This window comes from Mesoplodon bidens (genome assembly GCF_964165515.1).
Source record: "Mesoplodon bidens genome assembly, chromosome: 5".
NCBI classification, from domain to species: domain Eukaryota; kingdom Metazoa; phylum Chordata; class Mammalia; order Artiodactyla; family Ziphiidae; genus Mesoplodon; species Mesoplodon bidens.
Window position 1 is genome coordinate 74,077,856 of NC_138161.1, and position 19,770 is coordinate 74,097,625.

At 42.3% G+C, this 19,770-nt stretch overlaps 1 protein-coding gene across 2 annotated transcripts in view; it reads right to left on the minus strand.

The window, feature by feature from the left end:
- Positions 1-14,853, minus strand: part of PLCH1 (phospholipase C eta 1) — a 216,069-nt gene extending 201,216 nt beyond the window's left edge. For both annotated transcript variants that reach the window (XM_081235026.1, XM_081235025.1), the window contains exon 1: positions 14,175-14,853. In XM_081235026.1, the coding sequence (XP_081091152.1) occupies positions 14,175-14,253 (79 nt within the window). In that variant the 5' untranslated portion in view covers positions 14,254-14,853. The remainder of the gene's footprint in view (positions 1-14,174) is intronic.
- Positions 14,854-19,770: the final 4,917 nt, after the last annotated feature.

A 19,770-nucleotide genomic window follows, 5' to 3' on the forward strand; every position in this document is an offset into this window, starting at 1 on the left:
TCTTCCACCAGTTCCTTGAAGAATAAGGACTAATCCCTCACTCATGAGGACTCACACCCAAGCCCAGTGGGTCTCTCAGAGCAGCACCGTCAACACTTTACTGTACACTCCATCACCTGGAGATCTGGGGAAAATGCAGATTCCAATTCAGCAGGTCCCAGGTGGGGCTGTGAGTCTGCATTTCTAACAAGCTCCCAGGGACCACTCCAGCAGATACCAGCTCTCAGCCCCTACCCCAGTTCCCTAAGCTCCCTTCTCATCCTGAGGACAGCTCACCATGGTGTTTCTGTGGAGTTCTCTAGTGACCTCTAAAAGGTCTGAAGTTCTTTTAAAACATTCGAATCCGGGCTTCCCTGGTGGCGCAGTGGTTGAGAGTCCGCCTGCCGATGCAGGGGACACGGGTTCGTGCCCCGGTCCGGGAAGATCCCACATGCCGCAGAGCGGCTGGGCCCGTGAGCCATGGCTGCTGAGCCTGCACGTCCAGAGCCTGTGCTCTGCAAGGGGAGAGGCCACAACAGTGAGAGGCCCACGTACCACAAAAAAAAAAGAAAAAAAAAAAAAAAACATTCGAATCCATCCTACCCATCCCCAAATCCGAACTGCTTTAAAAGAAAAAACTTCGTGTAATACATCATTGTGTCACAATAGTGGAAAAACTCTGGATTTTAGAGTATGACAAACCTGGGTTTGAACACCATAACGTGGTTTTTGGCAAAATGTTTACCTCTCTGAGTTTCATCCCTAAAACTGTCCTGATGAAAGACTTAAAAGAGATAACGCTGGATGCAAACTATTATATATAGGATGGATAAACAACAAGGTCCTATTGTATAGCACAGGGAACTATATTCAATATCCTGTGATAAACCATAATGGAAAAGAATATGAAAAAGAATATATATATTTATAACTGAGTCACTTTGCTGTACAGCAGAAATTAACACAACATTGTAAATCTTCAATGAAATTTTTTTAAAAGGGATAATGCTAGTAAAGCAACCAGCATCACCAGGCCTAATGATAACCTTGATTCAGCATCAGCCCTAACATTTCCTGATGGTGCCCCAAGAATACTGGAATACAGAATCCACTGATTCCTCCTGACAAGGTCTAAACTTAGTTATCTTAACATTGACCCCAAATTCCTCTTTGTGTTCCCCATATGACTCCAATGTGCAAAGAAGGAACTATCAGGCAAAACAAGAGTGATCTAAGAAGACAAGATTTTTCCTTCACAACTCTGAACTTCTAGGAATAACACAGGGACACTGAGAATCAGTCTTCTCACATGTGAAGTGATGAAGGCAGAACATATGTCTACAGGGGCTGACAAAGTTTGCCTTAGTTTTCCAGGGTAGATAGACAGACACAATTCTAATAATACTCAAGATTAATCTGATGTACTACAAATGATGGTACTGTTCTCCCAATTCCTGTGTTTCATATTTATTTCTGCATCCATCCTTTAAATTATCCTGTTGTGAACTGTACAGATTAATCAAAACAAAACACTTGGGCTTCCCAGGTGGCGCAGTGGTTGAGAGTCCGCCCGCAGATGCAGGGGACACGGGTCCGTGTCCTGGTCAGGGAAGATCCCACATGCCGTGGAGCGGCTGGGCCCGTGAGACATGGCCGCTGAGCCTGCACGTCTGGAGCCTGTGCTCCGCAATGGGAGAGGCCACAACAGTGAGAGGCCCGTGTACCACAAACAAACAAACAAAACACTTAATACATTCTGCTTCCTGTTGTTAAGAATCTTCCCAAAGTATTTCTGTTTACCATCAGGAGGCCATGGATAACCCTGTGAGGTCAGTTAAGCCTAAAAGATATATATTTGTATCATGCAACAAATATATCAGCTGTAATGTTAAGACAAGTCATACTTAAAGGGCACTAAGAAAGCATGATATTAAAAGGAATATGAAATAAATCTGTTGGAAGAAAATGACCATATGAAGGTGAGCATATCACTTGCCCCTCCCACTCCTCTGCATAAAATCAAGAGTTTCATACATCACTTTTGCTCAAACTAGCAAATAATTACATACTGTTCTAAATCAGTAAATTAATTCGATTTAGTTTACTGATTAGATCAATATTTTAGTAAGTCAACAATTTTAGCCCAGTGATTCTCACCCCTCACAGTGCATCAAAATCACCTGAAGTTAAACAGAAAGACACAGATATAAGGAATAAAAGGATGAACACACAGGCACCCACCCCCACCCGCCTAGAGATGATTTAAGTAGGATCGGGTAGAACCCAACCACCAGTATTTTTTAAGCACCCCAGCAGTTGCTAATGTATAACTAGAGTTAAGAATCACTACTTAGGACTTCCCTGGTGGTGCAGTGGTTAAGAATCCTCCTGCCAGTGCAGGGGACACGGGTCCAATCCCTGGTCTGGGAAGATCCCACGTGCCGCGGAGCAACTAAACCCGTGCACCACAACTAGTGAGCCCGGGGGACACAACTACTAAAGCGGGCATGCCTAGAACCCGAGCTCCAAAACAAGAGAAGTCACCGCAATGAGAAGTCCACGCACCACAATGAAGAGTAGCCCCCGATCATAGCAACTAAAGAAAACCCACGCGCAGCAACGAAGACCCAATGCAGCCTAAATAAATTAATTAATTATTTTAAAAATAAAGAATCACTACTTAGTCTTTGGGGTTTTTTTTTGTTTTTTTGTTTTTTTGCGGTACGCGGGCCTCTCACTCTTGTGGCCTCTCCCGTTGCGGAGCACAGGCTCCGGACGCGCAAGCTCAGCGGCCATGCTCACGGGCCCAGCCGCTCCGCGGCATGTGGGATCTTCCCGGACTAGAGCACGAGCCCGTGTTCCCTGCTTCGGCAGGCAGACTCTCAACCACTGCCCCACCAGGGAAGCCCAGTCTTTGGTTTTTAAATCACTTTAAGAAAGTACAGACTTAAAACACATACTGAGATTATAGATTATTTCTTCCTATTTCTTTAGTCTTTTCTATACTCTCCAACTTTTCAATGGTGAACTTGTATTGCTATCAGAAAAAAATTAAGTGAAAAAAAAGTTATAGAAAACCAGCATCCATACAATGCCAAGCATAACTGACTCCTACATTTTCTGCTTCTATGTTCAAACACATACTTGCATCCATATTCTTATGAGATGTCCCCCCTTCCCATGCCTTTAAGATTCAGTATAAAATAGTCTATCATCACAGAAAAATAACCATTATCAAATTCATGAATTCTATAGTTCCGCTGAGAGAATATGTATTTGCCACCTTAAGTCTCGAGTATTCAACACACCAGAATCTAATTGGTTGCCCACTGAAATTACCTGCAGAGTTCTAAAAATTCCCCCAGGCCCTAGCCATAACCCAGACCAATTAATCAGAACCTCTGGGCTGGGACCCACACAACAGTTTTTTCAATACCCCCAGGTGATTCCAACATGCAACCAAGGCTGGGAACCACTGGCTAAAAGAGTTAATTAATACAAGCCTCTAGAGATAAGCCTCTGCTGAAAAGTATTGAAATTCTGACACTGGTATAATTTCAAAAAATGGTCATTTGTGGATATGTATTGATATTCAATTTCAAGTTGCCAAGGAATAAAATAGAACACTAAACAATAAATGTGTGCACTGTTCTCCCTTTTAATTGGGAATAAGTCACCACCTTCTACATTTAAATACAAGAAGTTCTGAGATCACTGTTATATGTCAGTCACATATGCTGACCAAGAAAGGAATATTGACAAGAGAAAATTGGACAAAAAATGTTTTCACAGATTCTACATTTATTCTACCCAAGTAGGTATTATTCTTGGGGTAACTTGTTACCTAGAAGTCAGAAATGTACTCTCCTGTTGCTTGAGATTTTTAGATGAAAGGCCTAGATGCTCACCATTTTTCTTGTTTATAAATCTGAAATAAAAGTGCATCTTCTTAACTTTTAAAGAAGCTGTTTGATTATTCTCTTCATGCACCCCCAGGCCTCCTTTCCTCCTCTCTTACTGAGAAAGCTGGTGCTTTTGTTTTGGTGCAGGTCTATTCTGCTCTCTGGGGTAAGAATTACCCTACAGATGACAACTCACTTCTGTGCCTGAAGATTTTCAGACTCAAGCAGCAGAGAATTTTAATAGTATGCAAAATACTGCAATTAAACATCTTTTATTAACAGGGTTATTTTAACAGGCAAAACCTCCATTTTCAGAGTTGAATAAAATAAACCCATATATAACCAACATGGAAATTCTGGAAAGTATTATTTATTTATTTATTTTTGCGGTACGCGGGCCTCTCACTGTTGTGCCCTCTCCCATTGTGGAGCACAGGCTCCGGACGCGCAGGCTCAGCGGCCACGGCTCACAGGCCCAGCCGCTCCACGGCACGTGGGATCTTCCTGGACCAGGGCACGAACCTGTGTCCCCTGCATCGGCAGGCGGACTCTCAACCACTGCGCCACCAGGGAAGCCCTGGAAAGTATTATTAAATGAATTCAAAAAGTCTAAGAAATTCTTTTAAAGAAATGGGTTTGTCCTTTTCCACTTTGAGGCATTATACATTTGTAATCATCTTTTCTAAAGCACACTAGGATTCTCAGCAAAGTGGGCTTTCCCTTCTCAATCTCAGGAAGGAATGGTTTAGGTGTACTCTTTTGTTCTCCAAGGCAAAAGCATGAGTGAAGGGAAGAAGAGGGTCTGCAGCCAAGGAACTGATGCATTCCACAGCACAAAGATGAAAGGCCAAGGGGCACATGAAAAGATGCTCAACGTCACTGATTATCAGAGAAATGCAATACAATGAGGTTTCACCTCACACCAGTCAGAATGGCCAAAGTCAAAAATCCTACAAACAATAAATGCTGGAGAGGGTGTGGAGAAAAGGGAAACCTCTTGCACTGTTGGTGGGAATGTAAATCGGTACAGCCACTATGGAGAACGGTATGGAGGTCCCTTAAAAAACTAAAAGTAGAGCTACCATATGATCCAGCAATCCCACTCCTGGGCAAATATCCAGAGAAAAGCATAATTTGAAAAGATACATGTACTCCAATATTCATTGCAGCACTATTTACAATAGCCAGGGCATGGAAGCAACCTAAATGTCTATCAATAGAGGAATGGATAAAGAAGATATGGTATATAGAGAGAATGGAATATTACTCAGCCATAGAAAAGAATGAAATAATGTAATTTGCAGCAATGGATGGACCTAGAGATTATCGTACTAAGTGAAGGAATTCAGACAGAGAAAGACAAATATCATGATATAGATTATATGTGGAATCTAAAAACATGGTACAAATGAACCTATTTACAAAACAGAAATAGAGTCACAGATGTAGAAAACAAACTTATGGTTATCAAGGTTGGGGGGAGGGATAAACTGGGAGATTGGGATTGACATATATACACTACTATATATTAAATAGAAAATCAACAAGGGCCTACTGTATAGCACAGGGAACTCTACTCAATATTGTGTAATGACCTATATGGGAAAAGAATCTGAAAAAGAGTGGATATATGTATATGTATAACTGATTCACTTTGCTGTACAGCAGAAACTAACACAACATTGTAAATCAACTATACTCCAATAAAAATTAATTTAAGAAAAAAAGATTAAAGGCCAAACTTGAGAGTGCAAGAATAATGAAACAGTAGGTGGTTCTTATCTCCACTGTAATTAAGATGAGCATATGCAATGCACTCTACTATGTACTGGAGATACGAGTGAGAACAGTCTCTGCTCCCCTGGAACTTAGAAGTACAAGGAGGACAAAAATTAAACTGGTTATCACAAAATTAATTGTTTTATTACAACAGTGATAATGCAATGAGGCAGCAATGCAGGGTGATAGGAGAGCATAAAAAGGGAACTGACCCAGTCTGGGAAGTCAGTGTAAGCTTCTCGGCAGAGGGGACCCTTATTCTGGGGTCTGAAGGATGGGGTAGCAGCCAGCTAAGCAAAGAAGGGGTAAGTTTTGTGGGCAAGGAACGGGAAGGTCAGTGTAGCTGTGGTGCAAAGAGGGAGGGGAAGCAAGAGATAAGGCTGGCAAGGCAGCCTGGTACCAGTGCGGAAGAGGGAATTCTGCTCCAGACATGCTGAGTCTGAGGACCTGCAGTCATCAGTGGAGCTGTCAGGTAGGAGGATGGACAACTGGGTATGGTGCTAAGCCAGGAACACACTGTTGGGAGCTATCGGCACATAGATGGGAGTTGAAGCTGCTGGAATGGGTGAAAAACACACTAGGTTATGGGCTTTAAATTTTTTAAAAATCTGACTATCCCTTTGAAACCAACAGTTTGCATCTGTAACAACTCCAAACATACCTGCTGAAAGGAATGAGCCCTAAAAATATATAAACTATCACAGGTCCACTGGGATGACTTTTCATTTACACAGTGTAAAGGACCAAACTGGAATTTTTTTTTTGTTTGTTTGTTTGTTTGTTTGTTTGTTTGTTTTTGCGTTATGTGGGCCTCTCACTGTTGTGGCCTCTCCCCTTGCGGAGCGCAGGCTCCGGACGCACAGGCTCAGCGGCCATGGCTCACGGGCCTAGCCGCTCTGCGGCATGTGGGATCTTCCCAGACCGGGGCACGAACCCGTGTCCCCTGCATCGGCAGGCGGACTCTCAACCACTGCGCCACCAGGGAAGCCCTAAACTGGAATTTTTAATCTTTGTTTTGATAGATGGGAGAAAAGAGGGTTTTGTGATTACAAATACAATCACTAATAATTATTACTGTGGTCCAAGAAAAAAATCTGGATCTTTTGTATAACTAAATTAAATAATTATGCTGCTCTGGAAGAACCCTGAATCTACCCGTGGAAAGACATTTCATCCTCCCATCAATCTCTGTGCATACATTAGGCACAGAGTAGAAAAGACAACTGGGAAAATGAGAGAGCAGAGGAAAATTAATTATAATTATGAAAATGCAGCTTAAAGAACAAAGGCTTAAATTTGTAACACAGGTCTAAGGGGACATAATTCTCTTAAGTAACCACTTAAAACGTGAGAAGTCTGCAAATCTGAAGGAAACATTGACTGTTTATTAGATATATTTCTTCTAACTTAGTAACCAGAACATTGGTATTCCCAAGCATAAAGGAATAAAATAATCAAGGGCCCTTCTGCTTGACTGGACTCCCAATGGCCATAGGTTTGAGAGAATTTGAGAGTCTATCAGGAAAGGCCAGCCAAAGATATCACTTAACACAACAGTCTTGTTTCAAACAACGACTGAAGCTAAAGCTTCAAAGACTGACCACTGTTAACTTCTCATCCATCTGGGCTTCCCAGGTATCCAGATCTTCAATTTGCCATTTTGCTACGCATTCCACCGGGATCTTTTTATGCCCTCCATCATTACAGAATGTGAATGACCTCAACACGGAAAGCATGACAAAAGGGAACACAGTGAGCTCTCTTTTGTCAGCAAAATCCCATCAAATTAGAAAAGAGGCCGAGACATCTCACCATGGATTTTTATAAATCTAGATCGTTGCTTGGCTCTAATCAACCCAGCTACACAACCTTGCAAGAAGCAAGCACAATAAAGAACACTAGTACCTTTGGGGAAAGGAAGTCTCTCTAATCCAAAATGTTCACGGACAAGGACCAGCCTGGAGTGGCTCTAGAGAGGTCCAAGGAGAACTGGCAGGGGTAAAGAGGTAGGATTCCATCCATTCAAAATCACGTGACCTGAGTCCCTGTTATGTGTACCGCCTAGGTACCTGGAGTGGCACAAACAGTACTCTGAGGATTAAAATCGGAGCGCCCCTCATTCCCAGAGACAAGCAGGGGAAGAGCTACAAAAGAATAATTCAGAGGCTTCCTAAGTCTTGTGGGAGTAGCCCCCATAACAGCATGAGAAGAAACAGAGAGATTGAGATCAGTAGGTCTGGGAGGAGGACAGGAGCAACTTCATAACCAGCCCATCCTCCACAGCCTGCAGCAGCCTGCAGAACTCCATGTGCAGAAACATGGAGATGAGAGAAAAGGCAGGGACCAGGCAGTTGCCCAAGAGTCCTCAGGGCAAGGGCAGCCAGGCTTCAGCCAGAGGGAATAAGAAATGGACAATGGGGGGCTTCCCTGGTGGCGCAGTGGTTGAGAGCCCGCCGGCCGATGCAGGGGACACGGGTTCGTGCCCCGGTCTGGGAAGATCCCACATACCGGGGAGCGGCTGGGCCCGTGAGCCATGGCCGCTGAGCCAGCGCGTCCGGAGCCTGTGCTCTGCAACGGGAGGGGCCACAACAGTGAGAGGCCCGCGTACGGAAGAAGAAAAAAAAAAAAAAAGGAAATGGACAATAGGTGGGGCTGAAGGGAGTCAGCGGGTCCTCTCTGCAGAGTCCTTGGTGACAGAGTGGGGTCAGGGTGAAACCAAACATCCACAGAAGATGGAACAGGAGAGAGAGTCTTGATCATCTCACTGCCACTAACATACAAACTGGCCGGGATGCAGCTCAAAGACCTTTGCTTTCCCCCATCTCTCTTCCTTGTACCAAAATCTGAGGATCTAGGCCTTGAATTCCTCTTCAAGGAGAAGAACTATAGCAGAGCCAAATGAACCCCTTCCCAACTCCTGACAGACAGGTCAGGCCCACGCTGCAGGTAAGGGAGAAGATGGGATTTAGATGAGTTTGAGATTAACCTTTTAAACTAGATTAGACCCTCAGTAACCAAAAGTAGCCAGAAAGTAATAGAATCTGCCCAAGATGTTGCAAAGAGTATTTTTTAAAGTAGTAATTGGTGAAAAATAAAACAATTTTGTTTATATGCTACACTAAGTTGAGAATGTTCAATAAACCAGTTTGGTCATCATGGAGAAAGACCAAGAAAAGAAAAAAAAAAGGAAATGAACTTTGGATTTTGATATAAATAGCATTTCACTGAGACTTTCCTTGACAATTTTCTCTGTCTCCAAGGGATGAAGGAAGAACACATGTTCCCAGAAAGTTATAGAATAAGATTGTTTCATACTAGCTCACGTTAAAGTGTGTGTTCTAACTAGATATAAGTATCTACGTTTGTAAGGCCTAAATGGCTGGCTCTAATTTGTCTCGGGCAAGGGAAGAAGTACATGAATCAATGTGGTCAGTTAATTCACTGCAAATTCCCCAGCTGGCCTCTGTTTAAAAGTGGCCTGAGGAGGGGAAGTGGAGAAACAAGAATTTCTTGAAATTTTACCACTTAGGAAGACGTTTAGAGGTCATTTGTCCTAAATTGAAGCATTTTGCTGACATGGAAACTGAGTCCCAAAGGAACAACTCATCCAAAGCAACCCAGAGGGAGGGTGGCCCCTGCAAGATGCCACACCTGGGACAGGCCTTGCTCCCTTTGCTGAGCCTGCACTGCCTCTGGCATGTTCGCGAGATGCCCCTGAACATCACAGACCTGAAAGTATACTTGCCCTCTGTGCTTTCTGCCTGGTGGCTGTGGAGGGGGGAGGGGGAGACTTGAGTGTGGGGCTAAAGAGGAATCTTCTGGGCAAGGCTGCTTCCAGAATTAGTTCTATTATATCATTTAAATGACTCAAGTACATTCCCTCCCTTTAAGGCCTATCTTTTTTTTTTTTTTATACTTTCTCTCAACTGTCTCTGAAATTTTTTCCATGCAGTGCTCCTCTAAGAGATAATACTTTTGATCTTAATGATGTTCACAATATCTTGACTCTCACTGCATTAGTAGGAATTCTCTGTACACTGGTATTTTTCTGGACCTAGAAGAGGATGTATATACAGTCATTGGCTGGAAAAGCTAGGCTTTGACTCAGTAAAGAAATGACACTCTGATAAAAAATCTAGTAATGCCCCAAACCGCTAAAGCAGGCAGGCTGCCAAAGTCATACCTTGCTAATAAACTGGCCTAAATTAATGAGAACTGAAATTCATGCATAATTTCCTTCTCCTTTCATATTTACCAGGCCAGATCTGGCATTCTTCTTTTTTACAATGAGGATGGAATTCTAGTGAGAACTTCTCCACTCTTCTTCTTTGAGTATAATGACGTTTGTCCTGAAAGCTTGTCAGTCCTAGCTACTGGTCTCTCCATGTTTGGGAGGGACTCAAGAACAACACTACACATGACACACACACACGCACGCACATACACACCTAAAGGGAAATGCAGCTTTTTGCCAGTGCAAATGTAACTACAAAGTTTACAATCAAACAAGAATCTTACTCCTCTTCATTGCCATCTTGTCAGCCCTCTCTTCCCATGTTCTGGCCTGTAGCACACTCCCGTTCACCACACATCCTGTTTGACTACACAGAGACCACAACGTTGCTGCTAGAAGGGAACTTTGGAATCTGGAAAAACCCTCATTTTAGAAATAGGGAAACTGAGGGTCACCTAGGTGACAAAGGCTACACAAGTGAGTCATAAAAATGGAGCTAGAACTAGTCTCTGGGATCCAATTCAAGCCTACTTTCCTTTACAAACTGGCAGTCCAGTTTCTGCGCTACATCACCAATTAGGCCTCTGGCCAGGAAGGGGAGGCTGGCTAAAAACTAATTATTTAATAAACTAAATTAATTAGTTTGTTTAGAAGTTTGTTGTGAGGCAAAGTCAAAGTACATATAAGGCACTTTTTAAGAAGACATACTACATAAATATTTAATACCAGAACTGTCCTTAATTTTATCCCTAGATAGTAAGAGACACTCGTAATTCAATTCAAAACCTTTCTAGTCTAGATTTGCCTTGGTCATTCAGAAACATTCATATAACAACATGAGAGCAACAGAAATAAATTTCAATATAGTAAGTAGGGGTGATACCATATAACTTACAGGAAAGCAGCATCACAATTTTTTCCAACCTCACAATTTTTCCAACATCACAATTATAACTAGCAATGCATGAAAACAAAAATTAAGTTACCTCCAAGTAGGAAATCAAATGTTTGAAAAAAGTTTATGTGCATTAGAAATTAGATATATATAAATTGTAAATACACTGATAACAGGTTTAAGAATATGTGTCCCAGGTCAGAAAAAAAATGCTGCAATTCACAACAGCCAAGAGAAAGAGCTGAGGGTACAGGTAATTTTCAAATAAAAATAATTCATGAAAATATAAGCCATTAAAGCAAGGTTCATACTACACAAATTATTCTTTGCCCAAGTTTTTTCTCTGTATCAAACATGTTCAAACAAAAGCCAACTAGAGAAAACCTCTGGCAATTGCCTTCTTGGACAGGCTCAAAATCCCTTTGGATTCAAGATTCCCTAAAAATCTGGGCAAAGGCCAGACAAGTGGGAAATACAAAAACAGCTCATCATAATACCTACCAGGGGTCCTCTCCTCACTGACACAGAATTAAGTTAATTCAACCAGCTCATTTCCATTGCCTAGTACCCACCGTTTCCTACCTTTTCCAGGTATTCCATTCCTACATCAGGATTGTTGCGAAGATGAGAGGAGATAAAAGACCGGATAGAAACAGACAATTAGTGTTACTCTTTGGGTTGTGAGATTGTGGGTAATTTTCTACATTGTTTCCAATGAGAACCTACCTCCTCTATACTCAGAAAGGGAGGCTATGAATGTGCTTTATGAACTGTGAAATAGTACACAAACATTACATTTTTATTTTTACTTTTAATGACCCCCTACTGCCCACCTAGTCCTCATTTTAAAGTGGTTCCTTTCTCCTGGGAATACTGCCTAAGTCTGGCTAGCACAATTTGCACATCTGAGTCTGCATATTCTAAAAGTCTATTATCTTGCAGAGGAAATGGTTCTTTTCTGTTTATAATGGAAGGGGTTTTGTTTCTTTTTGTTTGGCTTGATTTGGTTATGTAAGGAGAGTTACCAGCAGACCAGGAGAAGCCCCTCTAAAAGAAATCTGACCTTTCTAACTCAACATGTCCTGTCCCCTATCTTTTCTCATAAATGTTCAGAAATCATCTACAAAGATGTTATCAGTAGTGCTCCCTTGGCTTAAAATATACCAAGACTCCTCACAATCCTCCATAAAGTTAAATAAATTCCTGTCTTCACAGACATTACTTTTCTGCAGAAGTAAATACAGTGGAAGAGCAGAGGCATCATTCTTTCCTGAATTAGATATCCTTTGGCATAGAGATCCAAAATGATATTTTAACTACCAAAAATACTTAAAGCTACTGCTTTATTATAAACGAACAGAATCATAATTCTAACTGGCTTTAGTCCTTTTAATCTTGGGAAGATTTGATATCTCTAAATCTTCTCAAATGAGTAATTCTTCAACGTAAGTAACCAATTCATATTTTAAGTATTCTACTGCCCTCTTGTGAATCTCATGTTCAGAGACAAGATAGCTCACGAAATCATATAGCAACCGTAATTCTCAGAAATACTTCAATGGAATCTCAGAGACTAGAACTAGGAAGAACCTAAAAAATCATCGAGACCAGCACACTCATTTCACCGAGGAGAAAACTGAGATCCTGAAGGATTATATAACGTGGTCAAGATCAGACATGGCTAGTTAATAGCAGAGCGAATACTGTTGAATAGAACTTAAACTTCTCAGAGTGTTAATTTTTCTATTAAAATGGAGTTGCAGCCTGGAAAAAAATAGTGGGGTTTTGGAGTTAAGCAGATATGAGTTTGATTTTAGATCACCACTTCAACAACCTCCCCAAACCTCTGTTTCCCCATCCATAAAATGGGATGAATAATAACTATCGCAAAGGTGTTGAAAGGATTCAATAGGATCATGTTCCTCAAGCCCTCAGCAAAACTATCAGCAATACAGTAATTCACTAAGTGGTAACACAGCTGTAACAATACATAGGAAATTGTTTTTAAGTTGTTATAGGCTTTGAGATCTCTGGACAAAGGTATTCTAAAATAATGAATGAATAAAATCTGAACTTTTTCAAAATTGGCACAAAACTTGGAAAAAATAAAGCTAATTTTTCTAACTCCTGTGTTTCTTTATCATATTTATTCTTTTTTTTTTTTAATACAAGTAAATTTGTAACAGAAAGCACCACACAGCAAACACTGTGTGAGAGATGAAGCAACGAACAGGGTCCTTAGATGAGGTTCACATTAAAACAAAGCAGAACTCAGTGCCAGCGTGTTAAGTCACCATATCTTAGTCTCCTTTGCTAAGAGTCTGTTGCCACTGCAATGCCAAGAGAGCCAGCCTGGAAGGGTAGAGGCTAGAATTTTAGATCTGACCTTGTTAATAACTGGCTATGCCAACTTGGGCTGGTCATTTCATCTCTGCTTCCCTTTCTTGACCTGTAAATGAAGGCATCCTCTACAGAGTAAAGTCCGATAGTGAGGTGGCATAATGAACGTGAAAAAACATTGTAAAATGTGCTTTAACAAAGTAAGTAGGGTTAAGTTTGTTATCTTAAACTTAATCTAAAGCAAAAAAAAAAAACAGTAAATCTGTACTAAATTGAGGAAGAAAAACCAAACTTAGAAAGTTGAAGGCAGCTTAGATCAAGGATTCTGTTCAGCAGCACTCCACTTCTCATGAAATCTCTCTCTTCCCTCTACAATTCCACCAGCTCTTAATGGAGATTACTCCAAAAAATTCTGCCAACACATGAATCTCTGACTCTTAAGTAAATTTCACTCAAGGGCATCCTGATATCAGGATTGACAGAGCTTATCCCTGGCTGTATATCACAAAACAAATATGCCAGCAGGGTAAAGGCAATTCATCTTAGTTTGCCATGAAAATGACTAATGTTGATTATTCTCTGATTTACAGCTGCAGTCATCCACCCTGATAGTTATGGTTAAGTGCCCTCACCTGCTCTGTTTTTATATGGAGCCTAATAGAAGGCACACACCATGCTGGTTATAAGCCCTGATTGATGATCCACCGATATTAACCGAGCACTATCTATGGGTCTAGCTCCCCCAATTTCAAACATCGGAAAGGGATGTTACTGGAGTTGACAATGTAGAAGAGGAAAGGCACTGACATAAACTAACCTGAGAGGCAGAAAGTAAAGATGCTGTTATGGTTGCTGAGGGGCGGCACACAGCTTGCAACTCTGCAGAATGAGTCCAGTGGGGATTCTTGGGTAATTTTTCATCAACATGTTAACTCAGGCTCTTGGTTCAACCCAACAATCATACCACATATGCATCTAGAGTGCTGGAATAAAAGTGCTCTCAGAAACAAAAGATCCGCCTACAGGAGTAGAAAAGGCAACTCACCGTGAAACAGACTGTTGTCCACCAGAAAATGCCTGCGGTACTGCACACAGTTCCTTTTCTCCAAGTTCCAGTAACTCATTGTCAAAAGATTTCTGGCACAGCATCAAAACCAAATTGCTCTGTCAAGGGAAACGAAAGGAGACAATAATGAAGAAGGCGGGGCTTCCCTGGTGGCGCAGTGGTTGAGAGTCCGCCTGCCGATTCAGGGGACAGGGGTTCGTACCCCGGTCGGGGAGGATCCCACGTGCCGCGGAGCGGCTGGGCCTGTGAGCCATGGCCGCTGAGCCTGCGCGTCTGGAGCCTGTGCTCCACAACGGGAGAGACCACAACAGTGAGAGGCCTGCGTACCGCAAAAAAAAAAAAAAATGAAGAAGGCGGAAGCCACACGCTCACGCTGGCCTCCTAACGCCGCCGTTAGTCCCCGGGCCTTAGCGGGCGGCACGCAGGCCTCACACCTTCTCCACGTGGAGAGCTGGAATGCCCCAGGCTCCAAGAAATTCCCCACAAGTCTTCCCACTGGATAGAAGGTCACTTAACGTACCACAACAGGAGCTTTTTCTAATAGCACCTTACGGGGCTCAAAGTTACCGCTGTCCTGGGGGGAAAAAATCAATCCACCAATGGAGAACAAGTTTCAGAACTGGTTTATGTGCTCCAGGCTTCGCCCACACTCAGCCAGGACTCAAACCAGTCAGTGTTGGTAGCTTTTCAGGAAATCTCAGTTGCAGGCGGGGAGGAGAGTAACAGGAGGGTGACTGTCATTCCCAGTTTCCGCCTTTTGTGTCAGCACCAGTCTGGTGGACTGCATACCTGATCAATCCAGGGAAATCTTAGAAATTATAATGGCATCCATGTAGCCATGGGGCCAGGCAAACACAGTAACAAAGCCTGCCTCCCTCTCTTGGACTCATTATGGGTGTCCATTTAGGGCCCCTAGGGCCTGCCTCTGCCCCCTGTAACCAGAGCCGGGTGAACAAGCAGCAGGCCTGCTCCTCCAGAAGGCTTGCCCCTCCACGGACAGAGAAACACCAGAGCAAGGACTTGAAAAGTAGAGATGCCAGCTGATGAATTAGACTCCTCCAAAAGCTGGTGTGCATAACCCCGAACAAGGCTCCCTTTGTTCACAGGATTTGGCTAAAGCAACTTTTCAGAATTCCATCTTCTTTTCTGGTCACAGAATAAAGCCAGGCAAAACCAAGCAAGGCTGACATGAAGGAAAATCCACAGGTGGGAAACAATTTGTCATCTGTCCTATTAAAGCAATCTAGACTTTTGTAAAGGCACTCCAGGATGGAGTCAGTACTGAAAACAATAAATGATCAGAGCTGTGCCTATTCATTAATGGAACCACAATTGGTGTAGGTTCCTAAACCTTTTGCCAGAGCTTCTCCTTGGCTCCCTAAGCCTCATTCTTCCTCCCTCCCCTAACTGTAACCTATCCTACCTTTTCTCGGGCTCCAGGAGACCTGACCCCCCCTTCTTCTTACTCCACCCCCACCTGGCTAAATCTGGCTGCTTCTCCCACTCCCTCGGGCTGAGGGTGAGTCCCATCACGCCAAGATACAATCACTCACGGAACCAACTGTAAAATAAGATAGAAAACAGGTGATTACGGAGACAACCCTCCCTGCCCCCTCCCCACCCAGTACTCCATACTACAAGGATTTCTTTCAAAAAGTATTTTAGTTATACAGTTAGATATGCTCAGTTTTAAAAAACTCAATACTGAAACTCGAAAAAAATTTTTTCATTGAAAATCCCCTCCTCCCTCATTTCATGTCTCTCTCCTGGAATGACCACTTTTGCTTGGTGTGAATCATTCCAGTCTTTTTTATGCATTTATTTATACATATATTCATGTATTCGATTTTGAAGACATGTTTTTAATAAGAATACTTTTCAAGAATTGGAAATAATTTTCAGTAATATCAGTAATAACTATTTCCTACAAAAGTATATTCATGATTTATAATAGAAATATTTTACAAAAAAAGAAATATTTTAGGTTACACAGAATTAAGAACTGTCTGCATTCATGCTAACTTTTCCTTACTAACTTGATCTTATGGTTTCATGTGTCATTCTTTTTTTTAACATCTTTATTGGAGTATAATTGTTTTACAATGTTATGTTAGTTTCTGCTGTACAACAAAGTGAATCAGCTATATGTATACATATATCCCCATATCCCCTCCCTCTCGTGTCTCCCTCCCAGCCTCCCTATCTCACCCCTCTAGGTGGTCACAAAGCACCAGCTGATCTCCCTGTGCTATGCAGGTGCTTCCCACTAGCTATTTTACATTTGGTAGTATATATATGTCATTGTTACTCTCTCACTTTGTCCCAGCTTACCCTTCCGCCTCCCCGTGTCCTCAAGTCCATTCTCTACGTCTGCATCTTTATTCCTGTCCTGCCCCTAGGTTCTTCAGAACCATTTTTTTTTTAGATTCCATATATATGTGTTAGCATATGGTATTTGTTTTTCTCTTTCTGACTTACTTCACTCTGTATGACAGACTCTAGGTCCATCCACCTTACTACAAATAACTCAATTTTGTTTCTTTTTATGGCTGAGTAATATTCCATTGTATATATGTGCCACATCTTCTTTATCCAATCATCTGTCGATGGACACTTAGGTTGCTTCTCATGTGTCATTCTTTATTTTGCCCTCTCTGTTCATTCTCAATCCAAGGAAGAAGGTTAGTGGAATCAGAAGATGAAAGAATAAGGTGCTTTTGTGTATAGTTAACATAACATAAGCACATACCTGACTCTCATTTGGCCCTTCCTTTTAACCAGATGAAAGGAGAGAAGAGGATGTTAGAGTCTGTGACTCACCCATGCTGCTAGGAAAAAGCAGCAGTGGGACTTGAAATCGTACCTTTGGATTACAAACTCTTCAGGGTAGGTGTTTTTAAGAAGAGGGGACTCAGTTTAAATGGTTGAACTAGAACACAAAGATATAAGTAATTGAACTCTATGGTCTCCAGGCTGTGTGCCCCCTATTTTGGTTAATCACTGGCATGTCTTACCCACCCTGGCATCTGTTTGCTGCTGAAGGGCAGACAGTAAGCCACCCCTGAGTGCCAGACCTGAGCTGTGCACACACTACAGGCCCTTGGTAAACATCAGTGACTTCCTCGTTCTATGCCCCATTTCCTGGATTCCCTCCAGTCTGAGACTGAAGGAAGGAAGTGCCCATTCTGGCCTCCAGGATCACAGCAAATGATTTCAAAATTGAGAGATACTGGAGGTGGAGGTAATGAATGGAGTCAGTAGGGCTGAGGCAGGGGAAGAGACAGCTGTGCAATAAAGCCAATCTCAGCCACAACCAGATTTAGATGAACCAGCGGCCCAGCACTCACTAAGGGGAAGCAACTGAAAGGGACCTTAGAAACGAGCTCAGACAAACCTCACATGGTGTAGCCAGAAGGAAACTGAGGCCCAGAAAGTAGGTGTAACTTGCAAGATAGCACTGCTAGCTAGCTATTCGAGAAAGCTGGCAGGAACCCCAGGCTCAGCAGTACCAAAGCAGGGATCTTTTGAGTGTTTCATGATCCCATTTGTGTGAACATAATGGGTGAAAATATCCACTAAAATATACTTTCATTGATTTAATATTTGCTATTTAATATATGTTACATTTGGAACTCTTTATAGAACATACAGATCCCCAATCCTTGTAAAAAATTAATAACTGACAGTGACTAGGAACATCGGGTAGAGAAACAACTCATTATTAAGACTAGTTTCAAATTCTGCCTTCAGAACAAGGTTAATAGGAACTTTTTTCGTGGATGGTAAAGTTATAGGAAATGCTATATGTATGTATTTTATTTATCTTTAACAATTTCTTTTTATCCATTTTTAGAATTGAAACATGCAGAAAAACTAAAAAAAAAAAAAACAAAACCTTATATAGTGATATCACTTACCACCTAAAGACAACTACCATGGATACTGTGGTATTTAAACAAACTAGATACTATTAATTTGAAGCCTTTTTTTTTTCACATAACTTACTAATATATTGTGACATTCTAGCCATATCAATAAACATACTTCTACAGAATACATATGTGACTTGAAAAAGAAATTGTAATCAGCTCTACTCAAAACCTCCAAACTCCATAAACTCTAAAGCAGCAACAAGAAATAAAAGAAGCCAAGCAAGTATGCAGAGGATTCATCAGATGAACTAAAAATATCTAAAAAGTTGAAATGTTCCTAAGCCCATTTTAAAAAAATTTATTTATTTTATTTATTTATTTTTGACTGTGTTGGGTCCTCGTTGCTGCGCATGGGCTTTCTTCTAGTTGCAGAGAGCGGGGTCCACTCCTTGCCGCGGTGCCTGGGTCCCTCACTATGGTGGCCTCTCCCGCCGTGGAGCACGGGCTCCAGGCGCGTGGGCCCCAGCAGCCGTGGCTCGCGGGCTCCAGAGCACAGGCTCAGCAGCTGTGGTGCACGGGCCTAGCCGCTCCGCAACATGTGGGATCTTCCCGGACCAGGGCCTGAACCCTTGTCCCCTGCATTGGCAGGAGGACTCCCAACCACTGCGCCACCAGGAAAGCCCCCCTAAGCCTATTTTATAAGCGATTAGTAACTTTTATAATCATTCCACATTTCTTTTATTTTTGTCACTTTTTTCTATAGATACATGACCAAAGTTGCCAGTGTCAAACTACAGACCAGACATAAACCTGTGGCGGCAGGACACCATGAAGAAAGAAAATATTAGAAATTCGAGGACACTTTTCACTAAGAAAAGCAGGAACGATTTTGATTAATTAGCATTTGTCAATGCATTTAAAACTCCACAAAGGAAAGAGAAATCCTTCACAGCAACACCCACTCATTTTAACTAAAGTCCCCTAAGAAAAAACACACAGTGGCAGCCATCTACTGGTTGTCCCCCTGCTTCCTCTGGTTTTCATCTAGGAAACACCTTCTCCCACTTTCTTTCCATGAGACTTAGCTGGTGTCAGCTCCATCACAATTCAGGTGGGGACATGGTTTAGGTCTGACAAAGCTGAGTACTGCCTCCACCAGGCCATACTAGTACAGATGGTGCACATGGCCCACCTAATTCAGACCACTGAGAGTCAGGCATGGATGTCTGTCTGAACTGTTGGAGAAAAAAAAACTTTCTTTTCTGTTGGACTCAAGGTTGTGAGGCTGTGAAGCCTAGAAACCTAGAACTCCTGGCAACCATTTTGTTACTACAAGAGAAGAAAAAAATCTATGTGAGACTGGATTCAACCCAGAGGAATGAAGATAAACTTGGTCCTACTGGTATCATTTAAGGCACAAGTGAAGCCAGATCTCTCCCTGTACTTTTTATTTTTATTTTTTTTTTTGCAGTACGTGGGCCTCTCACTGTTGTGGCTTCTCCCGTCGCAGAGCACAGGCTCCGGACGCGCAGGCTCAGCGGCCATGGCTCACGGGCCCAGCCGCTCCGCGGCATGTGGGATCTTCCCGGACCGGGGCACAAACTCGTGTCCCCTGCATCGGCAGGCAGACTCTCAACCACTGTGCCACCAGGGAAGCCCCCTGTACTTTTTAAATGAGCCAGTACATTCCCTTCCTTGCTTTG